Source organism: Vombatus ursinus, unplaced genomic scaffold, assembly GCF_900497805.2.
Source record: "Vombatus ursinus unplaced genomic scaffold, bare-nosed wombat genome assembly UNPS02010394.1, whole genome shotgun sequence".
Lineage (NCBI taxonomy): Eukaryota > Metazoa > Chordata > Mammalia > Diprotodontia > Vombatidae > Vombatus > Vombatus ursinus.
The window spans coordinates 1,465,893-1,482,026 of record NW_020950172.1 but is presented as its reverse complement, the minus strand read 5'-3'; the positions used below and the strand labels follow the sequence as shown (position 1 = coordinate 1,482,026).

The 16,134-nt window shown below is 48.0% G+C and overlaps 1 protein-coding gene across 7 annotated transcripts in view; it reads right to left on the bottom strand.

Annotated features, from left to right (window-relative positions):
* Positions 1-8: 8 nt before the first annotated feature.
* The window catches only part of PPARA (peroxisome proliferator activated receptor alpha), a 67,241-nt gene continuing 51,115 nt past the window's right edge, over positions 9-16,134 (bottom strand). For 4 of the 7 annotated variants that reach the window (XM_027854300.1, XM_027854297.1, XM_027854298.1 and 1 more), the window contains exons 6-7: positions 11,906-12,353; positions 9-9,591 (exon numbers count right to left, since the gene is read on the bottom strand). In XM_027854300.1, the coding sequence (XP_027710101.1) occupies positions 9,344-9,591; positions 11,906-12,353 (696 nt within the window). In that variant the 3' untranslated portion in view covers positions 9-9,343. Of the gene's footprint in view, positions 9,597-11,897; positions 12,354-16,134 lie in introns of those variants that run through there. The other 3 variants (XR_003568441.1, XM_027854302.1, XM_027854301.1) reach the window with 3 other exon arrangements.

Genomic DNA, 16,134 nt, shown 5'->3' with positions numbered 1-16,134 from the left:
CCCACCAATCGACTTTTAAAAATAGTTTATTCTTTTAAAAACCTTTTAAGGCAAACTGTACCTTGAAATTAGCTCTTTACATTCATCAGTCTTATAGTATGACATCCCAAGAACATAAGTTCCTATAAAGTCAAGCTATAAATCATTAGTGGATACTCTCAGTTCAGTCCCTTCTTAGTGAATGAAAGCTCATAACAAATGATAAAACATTGAAAATGGCTTTAGACTTGCTTATACCCTGCCCCACAGGAGGCACCCGTGCTCCATCCCTGGGAATAGAAAAAGGCCATCTCTCCCTCCCTCCCTCTTCCTTCTCCCTTATCCAAGTGTCAAACAGCAGCTTGGCAGTCAGGGCTGTCCTGTTTCCTGAGGTCCTCAAGCGTTTCATTTCAGTCCCGTTCCGTCCCTGTCCTGCTGTCGTCCAAGAACACGAGAGACATTCACCTGAGTTAGTGGGTTATACAGGAAGGTTCGTCAGTAGCTGCTCCCCGTGAACTCCCCCTGTTTAGTAGTGTTATGAATGAACAGCCTTCACCAAACTTGGTGACGTTTTCAGGGCAGTTAAGGCACCTAAGAAGTTCTGAGATAAACACAAACACCAAGAGACAGAATTGAATACCACACTCTCTAAATTGGCAATTTCTGCCCGGGTCCAGGGAGGCTCTCCCTCTTGGAGGCCCTGGCTTAGTGGAAGCGAATAGAAACATGGGCATTTTTATGAGTCAGCAGAAGAAAGGACCACGACACCAGCAGGCACACCCTATGTTTGTCAGCATGGCGCGAGCCATGCCTGCAGTCACAGTTCTGTGGCCTTCCCTCTTAATGACTGAGCACAGAGATGTAAGTGAACCAGCCTCCACAATGACAGCTTTCTTTGGTGAGAATACTGGATAATGAAAACAGCAGCAGTGGGAGATGTGTTTGGGTTACCTTTGATAGGCAAACAGCATTTAGTGCAATGAGGCATTGTTGTTTGTACAAACTGGTGATTGGGTGGGGCAGGTCTTGCCTTGGTCAGTCAGCCAGTAAACATTGATTAAGTGCCTACTATGTGCCAGGCACTTCAGTTAATGTGACAGACTAAGATGAAAATAAATTCTGGGTAACTAAGTAGAAATGAAATGTTCCCTAGTGGAGGTCTTATTTCCAAGCTGTATAAGGAGATGACTCAAATTTAGAAGGATGCAAGAGGAAATTCCCAATTGACAGATGGCTAAATGGATATGAACAGGCGGTTCTCAAGGGAAGAAATAGGAGTTTTCAATAGCCATGTGAAGAAATCCTTCAGATCACTAATAGTTAGAGAAATGCACCTTAAAGGTTCTTCCTCACATCCGTAAGATTGGCAAAGTTGACAAAAGAGCAAAATGGCAAATTTTGGAGAGGCTGTGAGAAAACAGGTCAATGATGCCCTATTGGTAAAGAATGGTCCAGCCATCCTGGAAAGTAATTTAGAACAGTGCCTAAAAAGTCACCATAAATGCATACTCTCCGACCCAGCAGTAACATCCTTACTTGGCTTATACCTCAGAGAGATCAAAGAAAGGAGAGTTAGAAGCCATCAGTTGGGGAGTGCCTGAACAAATTATGGCGTATGAATGTAATAGACTACTTGTGTGCGTCAAGAAATGAAAAAGATAGCTTCAGAGAAACCTGGGAAGTGACCTGGGGGAAGTGAACAGACCCAGGAGAATGCTGTGCACAGTAAGAACACTGTAAAGATGAGCAACTGTGAAAGACTGAGGACCTTGAGTCGTTGCAGCGGCCAGCCATGACGCCGAAGGGCCATGGTTGAAACGGGCTGCCCGCGTCCTGACAGACTGGGGATGGAATCTGTACGCACAGTGAGACAAACGTTTGTGGACCTGCCCAATGCGGGACTGCATGTTTGTTACAAAGGTTTTGTTTTTCCTTTTTTTCCCCCGTGGGGGAGAAAGGGAGATGAAAAGAGAAAATAAAATGCCTGTTAATTGAAAAAAAGATTTAATTAAAAAAGAAATGGAATGGCTTTTAAATCTAAATGACCAGAACTTGGTTTTATTCTACCCACTTTGTATTTCTAATCTGCCAGAAAACCACGCACCTTACTGACATCCTTAAGAATTTACAGAAGACACGGATTTAAAAGCCTATCGTGTAGGTCACAGATGTTACTTTGGTTGATTAAAATACCTTTGTACTATGGGATTTGTCGAGTGATCCAAAGATTACTCTGGTAAGGCAGTGCCCCTCCAGCTGTCACTGCGATGGATTTTCCATTACAGGGAGTGGCTCCGAGCATCAGCCTGGAAGGGAGTCCTGAAGGGCAGTAGAGGAGACAGTTGCCAAAGTGAAGCCTTCATTTGTTTGTCATTCATTCAGTTATAGTGCATGCATTCATGCAGACACTCCAAAGCACTCACTGTTTTCCCTGCACTGGGCACTGCTGCCATTTTAAAAAAAGGAATTACCTTTGAAATCATCGGTAGAAGCTTGCCCCACGTGTTTCAAAACTGGGCTCAAGCCCTCTAGCAGTTGGTTTGCGTAGGTAAGGGAGGGGAACAGCCCTTACCTGAGCAGTGAGGTCTAGGGCCTGGAGACCCCAGGTCTTTTCTGAGGGTCGCCAAGGTTTGGCGTTCCCTGCATCTGTTGGCCCTCTAGGTATAGGACCACCTAGTCTTTCAAGGCACAGAGGGGATGGGGAGTAGGGCGGCTCTCCCTTTACCCTTTCACAGGAGCCCCAGCTAGGGCATCAAAAAGAAATGATATGTCTTTGAGCCAGGGCTGATGGGGTACATCTTTTTGGAGGTGGTTGGGTTTCGTTCCACATAGTGGGACAAATATAGCCTTCCACTTTCAGGCAGATATGAACCTATGAATGTAACTGCTGCGGTTGGGGGATGATTAACCGTGGGCTTTGAAGGCACTCAAATTAGGGTTTGCACTCACTGGAAGCATTGTCCAGGGATTGCCCAGTGCTGAGAGATGCCAAGGTTCTCTAAAGATCTGCTTGGGATGGTGAAGGTAGCGTAGGGCAGGAAGAAGAACAGATTAGAGTCAGGAGGCCTATTTCTTTGAGTCTCACCCACGTGACCTTGGGCACATGGCCTCCCTGGCCTCAGTTTCCCCATCTATAAAATAAGCTTGGATGAGCGATCTTTAATGTTGCTTCCACCGTGACTCTTTCTGGAACAACCTTAGTAGCATATTTTCCATGGACTCGCCCTCCCCCACACATTTTTTAAAAATCATGCTAAACTTCGTTCCTCATACATTTTTGAACTGACATTGCAAGGCATCCCTGGTCCAAGACCTCTCCCAACCTTCCAGGATGGAGAGCATGTTTCATTGGCACTTGATGTATAGACAAGTCTTTGTTCACAGTGTCCTGTGAGCTGAGCAGGATGAACATTGCTGCCCAGTTAACAGGTGGGGAAGACTGAGACCCACAGGGTGCCCAGGGGATGGAGCAGGGCTAGAATCCCAGCCTTTTGCTGCCCATCCAGCGCTCCTTTGACGTTTCTCACTAGTGAGTTCTAGACACTCCCAATATTGTTTTTGATGACATCCCAGCAAACCCAAAACTCTGAGCAAGGCACTGTGGTGCTAATGTTTCTAGCATTCCTGGAGGCTTCCAGCCTGCCCTTGACAGCCCTGGGGGCCAGAGGCACCGAGCCCTGGGAAAAGGTTGGCAAGTGGTGTCTCCCACATCGATCTTCTGACAGGCTTTGTTGGTGTCGCCCGATCAAGACCAGACCTGTGTTACGTGTTTTACGAGGGGGATTCTCTCCCTTCTGGGATAATCAGGAGACAGCCCCAAAGCTTTATGCGATGAATGGCTCAATAAAAACCAGCCTTTCGGTTTCTGAAAAGGAACTCACTGGAAACTTGGTCAAATGAAAGGATCAATTCTTGGTGCTGGAAGAGTGTTTTTGGTAGGATGAAATCTTTAGAGCTGAAAGGGAGGGCTCCTCCAGCCAGCCAGCTGAGAGGGGAGGACCCAGGGCAGTGGCCAGCTTCCTTCCTGTTCCTCTGTGCCTTTCTGTCGAGGGCTGCGACACGTGACTGGGGACGTGCAGAAGGAGGAGAGCATGCTCCTTGGGCATTGCTGTGTATCACCCAGGCTGTTTGGTGGGCATGGATCCTTTGAGTGGGGGCTTAGGGTGTGACTGCTGGAGAACAGCGCCCTCTTGCTCGCCCTGTGACTGGTGAAGCAATGGTGCTGAGCTCTTTTCCCCGTTTCTGTCCTAGTCTGCACCTGGGTCAGTGGAGAGGCATCATGACCTCCTCTTTAGAGCTGGCTCTCAGTGCTTAACAGGGCTTTCCCTTGCAGACCTTCGGGGAGGCAGGCAACCCCAGTATCATCATCTCAGTTTTACAAAGGAGGAAACTGAGGCTCAGAAAGAAATGACATAGCTTACAGTAAATGGTAGAACCTGACCTGGAACCGAGGTCTGTGCTCTTGGTCCTGTACCATGTCAATGTGGAAGCTTGCCAAGGGAACAATCAACGTCCACAGGTAGCTGATGCCCCCTGTCCAGGGTGCCTTTGGGCAGTGGAGCCAAAGACCATCCTGCTGCTGCTGAGAGAGAGTTAACAAGAACAGTGAGTGTTCAGCGGTCCCTGCCAACAGTGACCAGTTTGCTTTTTCCCTTCTTGGGGCTGAGGACCCGTTGGGAGTTGACAGGAAAGGAGGTTTGAGAGGCCTTGAGGTGACCGCACGCAGGTCAGCCAGCCTCTCTCAGGCTTAGCTTCCATCTGTAAAATGGAGATTAGTACATCTACCCCCCTCATATAATCGTATAAGAAAAGCACTTTGCAAAAAAAGAAAAAAAACAAAGTAATGAGTCAGCATCAGCTCCTGGGTTAGTTGGAGGAGTCAGCCATCAAAGGAGTAGAGGCTGCCCTGCCCATGGGGAGCAGCAGGGTTTGACACAAACGTAAATCTGAAAGTATGTAGATGACAATAGAAAGTAGGGAAGATATGCCTTTGAAGACTCTCAGGCATTGTGTCTACTTTTGGCTGGACAGTTCCAGGCCCTGGCTACCTGGGTTCCAAAGTGAAGGCGTGTGGGCCTGCAGGGACAGCTTTTGCATTCCCATCCCTGTCTGAGGGCCCATCACCAATGGCAGTGCGTAGCCCAGATCTGTCATTGCCCTCATTTCTCTGGTGCTTTCCTGACAACTTGCCATTCACCATTTTCCTTGGGTTTATTTTGGGATCTTGGCTTGGTCAGCTTTAGCTTGGCCACTCTCCAGGGGTATCTCCCTGGGGACAGACAGGCCCAGGGTTCTGCCTAGTGGGAGGTTCATGGATTCGGGGAGGGGAAGAGTGTTAGTGCATCAGAGGACAGAGTGCCCTGCTCCAGAGCAGCAAGGAGTACACAGGCCTGTGGAGGAGGGGCTGTTTTAGCCACAGGCCTGTGGGCTACCTACCCACACCTCTCAGCCTTGTTAAAAAAAAAAAAATCAAGTTTCAGTGCCCAGAATACAGTAGTTGTTAGCACCGCCTAGTTGTAAGCATCTCCTGAGGCACTGTTGGACTGTGCAAGAGTGTGAGATCTTGTGATGAAATCATGAAAAGGTTAGGTTGTGCTTGGTGCTTATGCACCAGGGACAGAGCCCATGAGGGACAGTTGAAGGATCCTTGGAGGCCAAGGCCTGGACTCCAGGCAAGTCGCCTCCCCTCTGCTCCATATCAGCTCAAGGGCATTAGCCATGGTGGTCCCAGCGATGAGGTTCTAAGGTTCTCTCTTCTAAGGTTACCATGTACTGATCAAATTCTGACTTTTGGAGGAAGAGAGTTTGGCCCAATGGAAATGGCCCTCAGACACTCTTTTTTAGGGCCTGGGACTCTGTCCCTTAAAAAACAAATGAAGCCTCCCTTCAAATAGGGAGTGTGAGGGGTGTGCTCCTTGGTGCTCAGAATCAGTCCTCTCCCTCTACACTCTGTCAGGTCAAAGAGATGTTAATTTTGCCCCCACAGGGGTTTGTAATAAAGGTCTAGGAAACATTAAACAGGAGAGGGACAGTAAGCCATGGTTTGTTTTATGACTAAGTCATATATAAGCCCAGCTCTGATGGAGACAGGATGGAAGAATCTGGCTTTGGTCTTACTCTCCATTCTGAATAGATACCCAATTCCCAATGGTGTGAGTGCATGTCCTTCTCAGACCTCTTCACCATCGGGCCCAGAATGAGAGCAAGCCTGCAGCCTTGCAGAGAAGGGGGTCCCCATTCCGGTGCCTGGCTCCCGCAGGTGGGAGCACTGGAGGGGAGTGACTTCCCTTGCATCCTGTGGGGAGGGGCCTTGCTGGGTCTCAGACCCCTAGATACAGGGGAGCTGTCCCACTGTCCACTCAGCATGGAAGAGGGATTGGGGCTGTGGCCAGTTGTGACCCACCCCAGACTGGGGAAACTGGCAGCAGAGACAGAAGCCCCAAGACCCATTTCTGTGCAGGGACCACCAGAGGAATGGGCTTACTGAACTTGCTTAGTCCAAGATTGTAGAGGAAAATTCCATGAGCAGCCCTTAGGTTATCCAGATTTTCTATTCTAACAGGACATGGAGATCCCTGGCGTGGCTGTCGGGAAGACTGGCTATGGGATTCAGGCAGGTCCATTCCCGTCCCAGGGAGTTTGCTCGTCCATGTTTGGAGGGGCCGTACTGTGCTCTCTGAGCACGATACCACATAGAAAAGAGCTCGTCAGAATCTTGGCCTCACATGGCCGAAGGACTTAAATTCATGTAGACTTGGAGCAAGTGTTTTATGGTCACTGATGGGTGATGAGATGCTGCAAACCTCAGTGCACCAAGGGGATGATGGTCAGCCCTGCTGGGACCCCACCAGAGCCACCAGAATCACCCTTCAGGAGTCTAGCCTAGACATCTAGAGTTCACACCTGCACTTTCATGGGAGACCGGCATCTGAGACAGCTCAGGTTAGCTGTGCCGTCAGCCTGGCCAAACTGAAATAATCTGCCTTCCAGAGTCAAAATGCGGGGCTCTGCTCTGGTAGTGTTGCTGGACGTGAGCCGCTGCCCTGCCTGTGTGTGGAGAGTGAGTCAGCGCATCTGCCACAAAATGATGTCGGCAGCCCCGACGTCCCAGAAAGGGGATTTGCTGGTTCTGGGGCCAGAGGACTTGGTTGTGAATCCCGCTCTGACACTTACCGCCTGTGTGGCCTCAGGAAGTCCCTCAGCCTCCCTGGGCTCTCAGTTTCCTCCTCTGTAGAACGAGGGTGTTAGATTAGGAGACCTCTGAGGTCTCCCACAGCCCTGGATCTGTGAACTTAGGCTTAATTCCAGCTAAGCTGGAAATTCCTTTCCATTTTATTCCTCTCCTCATAACATATTATTAAGGTTCCTCCTCAGCAGAATCCCTGACAATCTCGAGACAGGACATGCCACGACCTCATCCCCACCACGAAGTGGGGGAGGGGTCAATGACAGAGCAAGCTCTGCTGGTGCTGACGTTCTGAATCTAACATGACCGATGGGGCCAGGGGTCCAGCCGAGTCACTGGCCGTAGAACATCGAGACCTCGGTGGGGTCCGGTGCTCCGGTCCCCGGGAGTCTGAATTAGCAGGACCGAGATGAGGATGCGGTATTCTGGTAGCAGGGGCTTGTGCTGATGGGGTGCTCTGGAGGCTGTTTCTCTATTATAACTGGCATGTAAGGAGAAGGCATTCTCAATTCAACGTGTTTCAGATTGATAACCCCAAATGTAGAGAAGTGGACGGAAATGTGGAAAGTGATGTTTAATTCTTGTGATCAAGATTTCTGTGGCTGTTGGAAACAGCGACCCTGGGAATAGTTTGACATGGCAAATAAAAGGAGACCAGGCTCACTACGTATCTCCAAAAATAACCAAGATGTTGTTAAACCCTGAGAGTAAAGCAGAAGCCTCCGTCTATTCTGAAGAATAGGGAATCTCCACGTTTCCCCAGGTCATTTCTGTTAGTGAAGGTAAGATGGCCAGGTCACCCAACATCCTGAAGCCAACCGGCTTCATTTTTTCCACTAGGGAGTTTCTGTTACCCAAAAAGGCTAAAAAGTCGTAGAAAAAAGGACCAAAGAAGCCACCTTGACAAAATGCAGACAAGGGAAAAGAAGGGAAAAGGTGGATAGATGTTAAGAATGAATCCCTAGGCATGTGCCGTGGTCAGTTGAGTCCAAATCACGCTGGTTCATCTCTGGGGGAGGAAACAGTTTGTACTGATGGATCCAGAGGTGGGGCAGGAGGAGGACTGGGTCACAAGAACTGGCACAAGCAACACACTCCAAACAAGCATTGTTGAGGAGAGATGTGACCAGGAGAGGGTGCAGGGCAGTCAGGCAGCACGCCCAGGTGAGAAGAGAGTGAAGAACAAGAGGAGTGTAGTGTGTTGGCCTGATCCGTGAGGAAGGCTGAATGGCCCTGGATGGGAGGCAGGGGGGCAGAGCTGGAAGAGCCCCTCCCCTCAAGCAGTTTCTATTTGTCAGCGGTAAGATGAAGAAGGCCCGATGAGATAATTAGGTCCTTTCTAGCCCTAACAGGCAGATTCTAAGGTTCAGATGTCACTCCTGCTAACCCAAAAAGCCAGTTCAGGATTTGTGATGTTAAGCACCGAAGTCCTTCTGGATTCTGCAGACCAGCACTGAACTGACCTGGAGTTTACTGCGTAAATCGGAGACCGGCTGTCTTGGCACGATCTCAACAACTGCAAATGTGGGTATCTAGTCCAACCCGTGGATTTCTGACTGTCTAATTTAAAAAAAAAAAAAAGCCTTTGGAAGAGATCTTAGTTAGAAAAGTGCCATTACCCTCATTGAAATTTTGATGGAAGTGAAATCTTTCTAAGAAATCCTTCCCTGCTTATTGAGCACCCCAGCCCTGCCCTTCCCTTCCATCCCCCCCCCCAAAGATGACTTGAGGGCCTTATCAGGAAGGCTACATTGTTATTCAGACTAGCATAGAATGAGCATGAGAACCCAAAGGTGATAAGCAGAACAAAGTCCTTATTATGAGGTTACCAATTAACCAAATACTAAATCACATAATATAAATAAATCTGCATTGATCAAAATCATGTGCCTTAACAGAATCAGACGGAATCTCCCAGTCCTACCCTAACTATCCAAGACCCTCTCATCATCAGCTTTTGGATACTTAGCAAACTCTCTGAAATACTGTTTCAAAAACCAATAGAAATGTGGTATTCCAGCTGTCTAGATCATGATTGATTTCCATGTTCTAGGATTAAAACACAGCTGACATTTGTGCAAAGTCTTTTTGCTCCCATCTATCATTAATATTTCTGTTGGCTTTAAATATTCTGGAAAAAGTTCTGTCTTTAAAAAAAAAAACAAAAACCTAAAAAACTCAATACATATCCCTGTAGATTTCTTGCAGCAAAGGATGCAGGGCGGCATCAGATTCAGTCTTTTTGATGACTTGCACCAGCTGAGCGTGCTCCGTGACCAGCTGCCGAAGGTCCGCCATCTTCTGGAGCAGCTTGGGGAAAAGGAAGACGTCGTCAGGGTGGTTGTTTTGCAGGTGAAGCTGAAGCACGTGCACGATGCTCTCCTGCATTCTCTCGATGTGTCCCACGTTCAAGAGGCCGGGCCGATCTAGTCTCAGAAAGAAAAAGAGGGCAAATATTAGAGCCAGTGAGTAAGCGAGCAAATGAGCAGCCCCAGGCCCACCTGGGCTCCATGCAGTGAAGGGCAGTGAGGGCAGGAACCCTTTGTGGAATTAGAAAAAACCTGAATCAAAATCTCAGTGATTCACATCTTTAAAGTGGGACCAGCTCATAATTAGGTTTGTGCAGAGCCTCTCCTCTGAAGAATATGAATTTTACTGCACTGAGAACTTGATCTATGGAGCCGCTGATCCGATAAAATTGAAAAATAATTTTTTTAAAAAGGAGGAAGAGACGAGAGGGAAGAACAAAATCAGTCATCGTGGGCTGAATGTGCAGAAGCGAGTGAAGCTCTGGGAGCCACTGCCCTGTGCTGGATCACCCACGGGGTTCACACCCCGCTCTGTGACCCGGTCCAGACCTGGCTCTCTTCCTAGTACCCGAGAGCAAAGCTAAGCTAGGCCAAGGCTGGGGAACGTGTCTGTACGGAGCATAGCAAAAAGGAACTTGATTTGGCATGAGGAGACCGCGGACAGAGCCCTTGCTCTGGCACAGTTGAGGCACCTAGGAAATCTCTTAACCACTGAGTCTTTGCCCGGCCCATTTCACAGGACTTTGGCAGATTATTGTTTATGCTATGTATACAGAAGTGAGGTACATCATTAATTCAGTATTTTGTAGTCCATAGCCATGGAAATAATCATTCAGTGCACCTCAGTGCTTAAAAACAGTGCTTAGTGTTGAAGATGCAAAGATAAAAATGAAACAGCCCCTGCCCTCAAGGGGCTTACACTCTAAGACAATGCAAACATAAATGAATGTAGAGGATGTATTTACAAAATAAGTACCCAGTGGATTTGGGGGGAGCAGGAAGGGCCTCCGTGTCTGGACCAGTCCTAATAACTGGGGCAAGGGAGGAGAGAATTCATTACCGCTTGGGACTCCCATAAGGAAGAGTGATGGGACGGATCCTCAGCTCCTTCATCTCCTGAGGGGCTCGGAAAGGTCAGCCCAACTGTGAGGGCAGAAATGACCTCCTCCGTTCCTCTCTACAGGGTTCCTTTGGGGACAGCCTCTGTTGGTCTATTTTAAGGCGGATGAGCAAGCCAACCTCCCTGCAGGGCAGGGAGGCCCACATTTATGTCCCACAGAATTAGAGCTTCCCATTGAACACCACGAAGGTACGTCAGCTTTTAACTGTGGTTAGCAGCAGAAAGTACCACGTCGAAGGAGAGGAGAGAAATATGGGGGAGAAATCTTTGTCCCAAACCATTCTCTTACAACGCTGAAGCCTCACTCTGCAAGGAAAGAAGATGGGAAGAGAAAGGAAACACGTGGTCTCCAGGGAAAATCCCCGGGGCCCGTCTGGATGACCACTTTGACCAGGCAGATGCAAGTCAGAAACTCACCAAACCAAATCGCACCCATTACACTGGGAAGGAGAGAGCAGCTCAGTTAGCTGGGTGGTGAGCAACCAAGAAACAGGCACGTTGGCACAGTTTGATCCGATGATCCCATTACCACGACTGTGTGGTGTACATCTACACCGACACGCTCACAGCACTGTGTTTGTGATAGCAAAATGATGGGAAAGGACTGTGGGTACTCATGCATGAATGGGGAAAAAGAGAGGCGCAGGCACCATGCAAAGCAGACCGGCTGCCCTCCAGGAGCTTATGTTCCAGTCGAGGGAGACTACACGAGGGGGCGGTAGGGTTTGAAGCCGTTCATTAAGTTGTGAGACGGCAAGATGGGAATGTCGCTGTGCCATGGAAATCAAGATTCATGTGAAAAATACCAAGCTAAAAATACAGAGACTTTTACCATGTAACCGTAAGATTCAAGAGTTAAGCTAAAACACGGACTTTGGTTGTTGTTGGGGGCAGCTCGGGGGGCACCACAGTGCACAGCGATTCAGGAAGACTCATCTCCCCGAGTTCGAATCTGGCCTCGGACCCTTCCTAGCAGGGTGACCCTGGGCAAGTCACTTAGCCCTGTTTGCACAAACTAAACAAAACCAAATAGTAACAAAACATACCCATGAGAAGAGATCAGAGGCAAACGGGCTTAAACTTTTTTTTTGGTTAATATTAAATGTTAAAAAATCAAAACCCTTGTGAACAATTCAGTTTATAAGTGATCTTACTTTTTGATCGTGTTTATTGAAATGTCTATTGATGGTTAATAAGTGTAACTTTTTCAATTTCCCAAGGAAGGTTTAGAAAAAATAAAATGGTATATTTTCCATTGTACCATTCCCAAGATTTTAAGCCCATCACAGACTAACTTTTAAGACTACTTACCTCCACAGCAAATTATAGCAGCCACAAAAAGGGAAATGTCGCTGTCATCCAGTTCCAAGGCATTGAATTTCATTGCAAAATCAAATTTAGGTTCCATGATGTCACAAAATGGTTTTCTTAAACTTTTCAGGAACTCCCGGGTTATGAAACCGTTTCCATAGGCCACTAACATGCCGTCTTTGTTCATCACTGATGACAGCATTGCGAATATGGCTTCATAGACCCCGTACTTTAACAAAGTCACCTGATCATTCAGGTTTAGACTCGAGAAGCCAGGGATCGATTTAGCAAACTCCGTCAGCTCCGTGACAGTCTCTACCGAGGTACACTGGCAGCAGTGGAATATCCGCACCTCCGCCTCCTTGTTCTGGATCCCGTTGGCCACCAGCTTGGCCACTAGTGTCTTTTCCGCCATGCACAGGGTTTCCATGTCATGGATGACAAAAGGCTGCGGAAGAAGACACCGAAACAACTCGTTTTTAAAAGGTTTGTCCGGGTGCTGATGCAGTTAGTTGGGACGTACGGACTGAATCCCTGCCGTGGACGAAGTGGCGCTGGCCTGGACACAGCCGGGGAGGAGTACTTAGGGGTCTCCTGCCCCTAGACTGAGGGGAGAGAAAGCAAAGCACCTAAAGATAACTCGGCTGAATGGAAGAACGCGCAGAGGGCTGAGAGCCTGGCAGAACTCCTGGTTTCCAGGCCCGGCTCTGTGATTTGTATGGGCTCAGTCAGTTTCTTCATCAGTGAAATGGGGACAGTACTCAGCTAATAAAGCCCCGGGGCTTCAGGCACCTAATGACACAGTGCACAAAGTACTTGGTGAATACTCACATGTGTTTGAAATGGAGCTTGGGAGGGGGAGCATTGTGCAGTGGGTGGAAGACATCTTGGAGTTGGGAAGACCTGGGTTCAAGTCCTGCCTTTGTGACCATGGGCAAGCCGTTTAATGCCGCATTGCCCACCTGGCTACCCTGGTCTGGGACTTGGCAGCTTCTCATCCTGTAAGAGCCCATCAGCCCTGGGTCCCCGGCCTTGTCCCGCCCCTCTGCCCCTCTGGTTGGAGGGTGAAGTCCCACCCCCGTTCAGGAGGGACCAGGCTGCATTCCCAGGTTATCAGCTCTCTTCTCCTGCTCTCCTACCCCCTCCCCCGCCGGCCAGCTCTCTTTTGTGGGTCGTTCCCCCCTTAGACTGTAGGCTTCTCGAGGGCAGGGTCTGTCTTTCCTTTTTTGTATTCGTGTCCCCAGTGCTGGGCACGTTAGCAGGCCCTTAATAAACGTTTCCCACCGCCTGTGACTCAGCTTCTCAGTGCTCGTGCAGCTTGCGGAGTAAGTAAGGCTGCGAGCCGCAGCGAAGTCCGCTGTCTGCACGGGGCGGAGCGCCCGCACCAGGATGTGTAGGTTACTGAGCAAGCCGGTCTGGCCGGACAGAATGTCTCTTCTAGGTGCATGTGGCTGTGTTCAGGCGTTCCAGTCCTGTCTGACCCTTCACGGCTCCGTTTGGAGTTTTCTTGGCAAACACGCCGGCGGGCCATCCCATGGAGCCATTTTGTTCAGAGGTTAAGTGACTTGCCCAGGGCTACACAGCTAGGGAGTATCTGAGACTGGATTTGAACTCAGGTCTTCTTGACTCCAGGCCCAGTGCTCTATCCACTGAGTCACCAGCTTCCTCTCCTAGGTAAATAGTGGGAAAGAATTTTGGAATAGTAGTCTGGGACTGGATTGGAGTACTTAAAATGACCAAGAGAATGATAGTCGTAACTGCCATATTTCGGTCAAATCTGCCCAAATGCAGTCTACAAATCCACTGGATTCATCCACGGATAAATGTAATGAAATTATTAAGAACCTCAAAGATGGCATTGGTCTTAATTATTTCACTCCATCCTGGATCTATTATTTCACTATTGGGGCTCATCCACACAAATCTCAACCCCTTCTTACCACCACCCCTTAGCAGATAGTCTTCATGAGGAGTTAGGACTCAGAATTGTCCTATGGCCAACCTTTTGAGAGTGAAAAGGGCTCTCACACAACATATGCAGAACCCCAGTGGGCCTTTACTTAAGGCCTTTCTCAGTGGAATCTGCCCAGAGCCAAAACTTACTTTCACATAGACTCTAAGAACCCGAGATCACCCTCATGCCATGAAGGTGCATAGGAGTGGGTTTTTGCATTATTCAAATATTAAAATAACTGCCAGCATTTATACATTACTTTGCAAAGTGGTTTACAAACATCTCATTTGATCCTCACAACAACTCTGGAGGTAAGTGCTCTTATAATTCTCATTTTACAGATGAGGAAACAGAGGGTCACACAATTGGTCTATGAGGCAGGATCTGAAGTCAGGTCTTCCTGACTCCACCTCCAACATTGTGCTCTGCAATCTATAGCTGCCTTCATAATCATCCACGCTTGCCTGGTCTGTGGGACCCTAATCCAAGTGTTCCCATCAGTTAGCCACAGAGGGTTCTCTGACATGCTGGGGGCTTTCTGTGGGGTGTCAACAGAGCCTTCAGCTTGTCTTCTTGTCCCTCATTTCTTACACATGACTAGCCACCTCCTTTTTCATTTCACACTTGTTCCTGATGGTGTCCTTTACCGTAGTTCTTCTAAGTCTGCTATTTGTTAACAGCCCACCCACACTCACCATTTGCCCTTCTGTGTGATCTTCATTTTTAATTCTTCAGAGATAGCCTCTCCCCACAGTAGGCTATCGGTATTTAAAAGTGGGCCTTTGTTTAGGGGAAGTTTTGCAATTTCCTGAAGATGATCCAGGTGGCTTTTTTTCTCCAGAGAATGCTAGGCTCCCCTTGGCCATTTGTATTGTTTGCCACAAATGTACATATTCAGGCAAAAGCCCTAGAGGCTGTCCATCTAACATGGGGGTTCTTAACCTGGGCTCTGGGACCTTTTTAAAAAGGATTTTGGGAGGGCAGAGCCAAGGTGGCTGAGTAAAGGAAGGGACTCAGCTGAGCTCTGCCAAATTCCCTTCTGAACAACTTTAAAACAATGCCTCAGAATGAATTCTGGAGTGGCAGAACCAACAGAAGGACAGGGTGAAAGAATTTTCCAGTCCAAGACAACTTAAAAGGTTGGCAGGAAAAGGCTGTCTCAGTGGGGTGAGGGTGGACTGCAGTCCACCACAGCCAAGCCCCAACAAGCCAGCAGCAAGCCTTGGGGGTGACTGAATCAGTGCAGCAGCTTTGGGGCTCTCAGCCCACAGGCAGTAAGGGAGTTGGACAACTGGCCAGAAGAAGTTTACAGGGTACTCTGTGCCAGAACTGGATGTGAGACTCTGTTTCATTGCCCATATGTGATTCCTGCTCACAGTCCCAGAACAGGGAGGAGCACCAGCACACTAGAGCATGTGGCTCTAGGGGATTAGGGACCCTGGTCACAGTTCCAGGGCAGCATAGAGTGCTTGTGGTCACTCACAGATCAGAGCACGAGCCAGGAGAGCAGTGACCACACCTCTCCTTAGATCATGCCACCTTGGAAGAACCAAAAACTGAAAGACCTCCAAAGCTACCTCTGAAAACAGCCACACAGAAAGCCTGAAGGAGCAGAGTCCAACTTTAACATCAAGTTAAAAGTCATGAAATAGGCTGGAAAAAATGAGCAAATGACAAAAAAAGAACCTGTTACTATGGTGAGAAGGAAGGTCAAAACACAGACTCAAAAGAAGACAACACAGTCATAGACATTACACCCAAAGCCTCAAAGAAAAAGTGAATTGGTCTCAGCCCCAAAGAGAATTTCTGGAAGAGCTCAAAAAGGATTTCAAAATCAAATAAGAGAGGTAGAGGAAAAAATGGGAAAAGAAATGATTGTGGTGCAAGAAAATCATGAAAAGAGGGTAAACAGCTTGGTAAAGGAGGCACACACACACTCGAAGAAAATAATACCTTAAAAAACACAATAGGCCAAATACCAAAAGAGGTACAAAAATGCACTGGAGAAAACTCCTTAAAAAGCAGAATTTGCAGCAATACAAGGATCTAAGAAATCTCCAAAGACCTCATGATGCAAAATGCTTTCCACAAAGAAGAACGAACTGTGGAGTTTGAATGCAGATCAAAGCATACTATTTGGTATTTTTTTTCTGCTGTTGTGTTTTGTTTCCTCTTTCTGGTGGTTCCTCCTATTGGTTCTAATTCTTACCTACAACATCTTTAATGTGAAAATAAGTTTAATAGGAATATATATGTATAGCCTATATCAGATGGA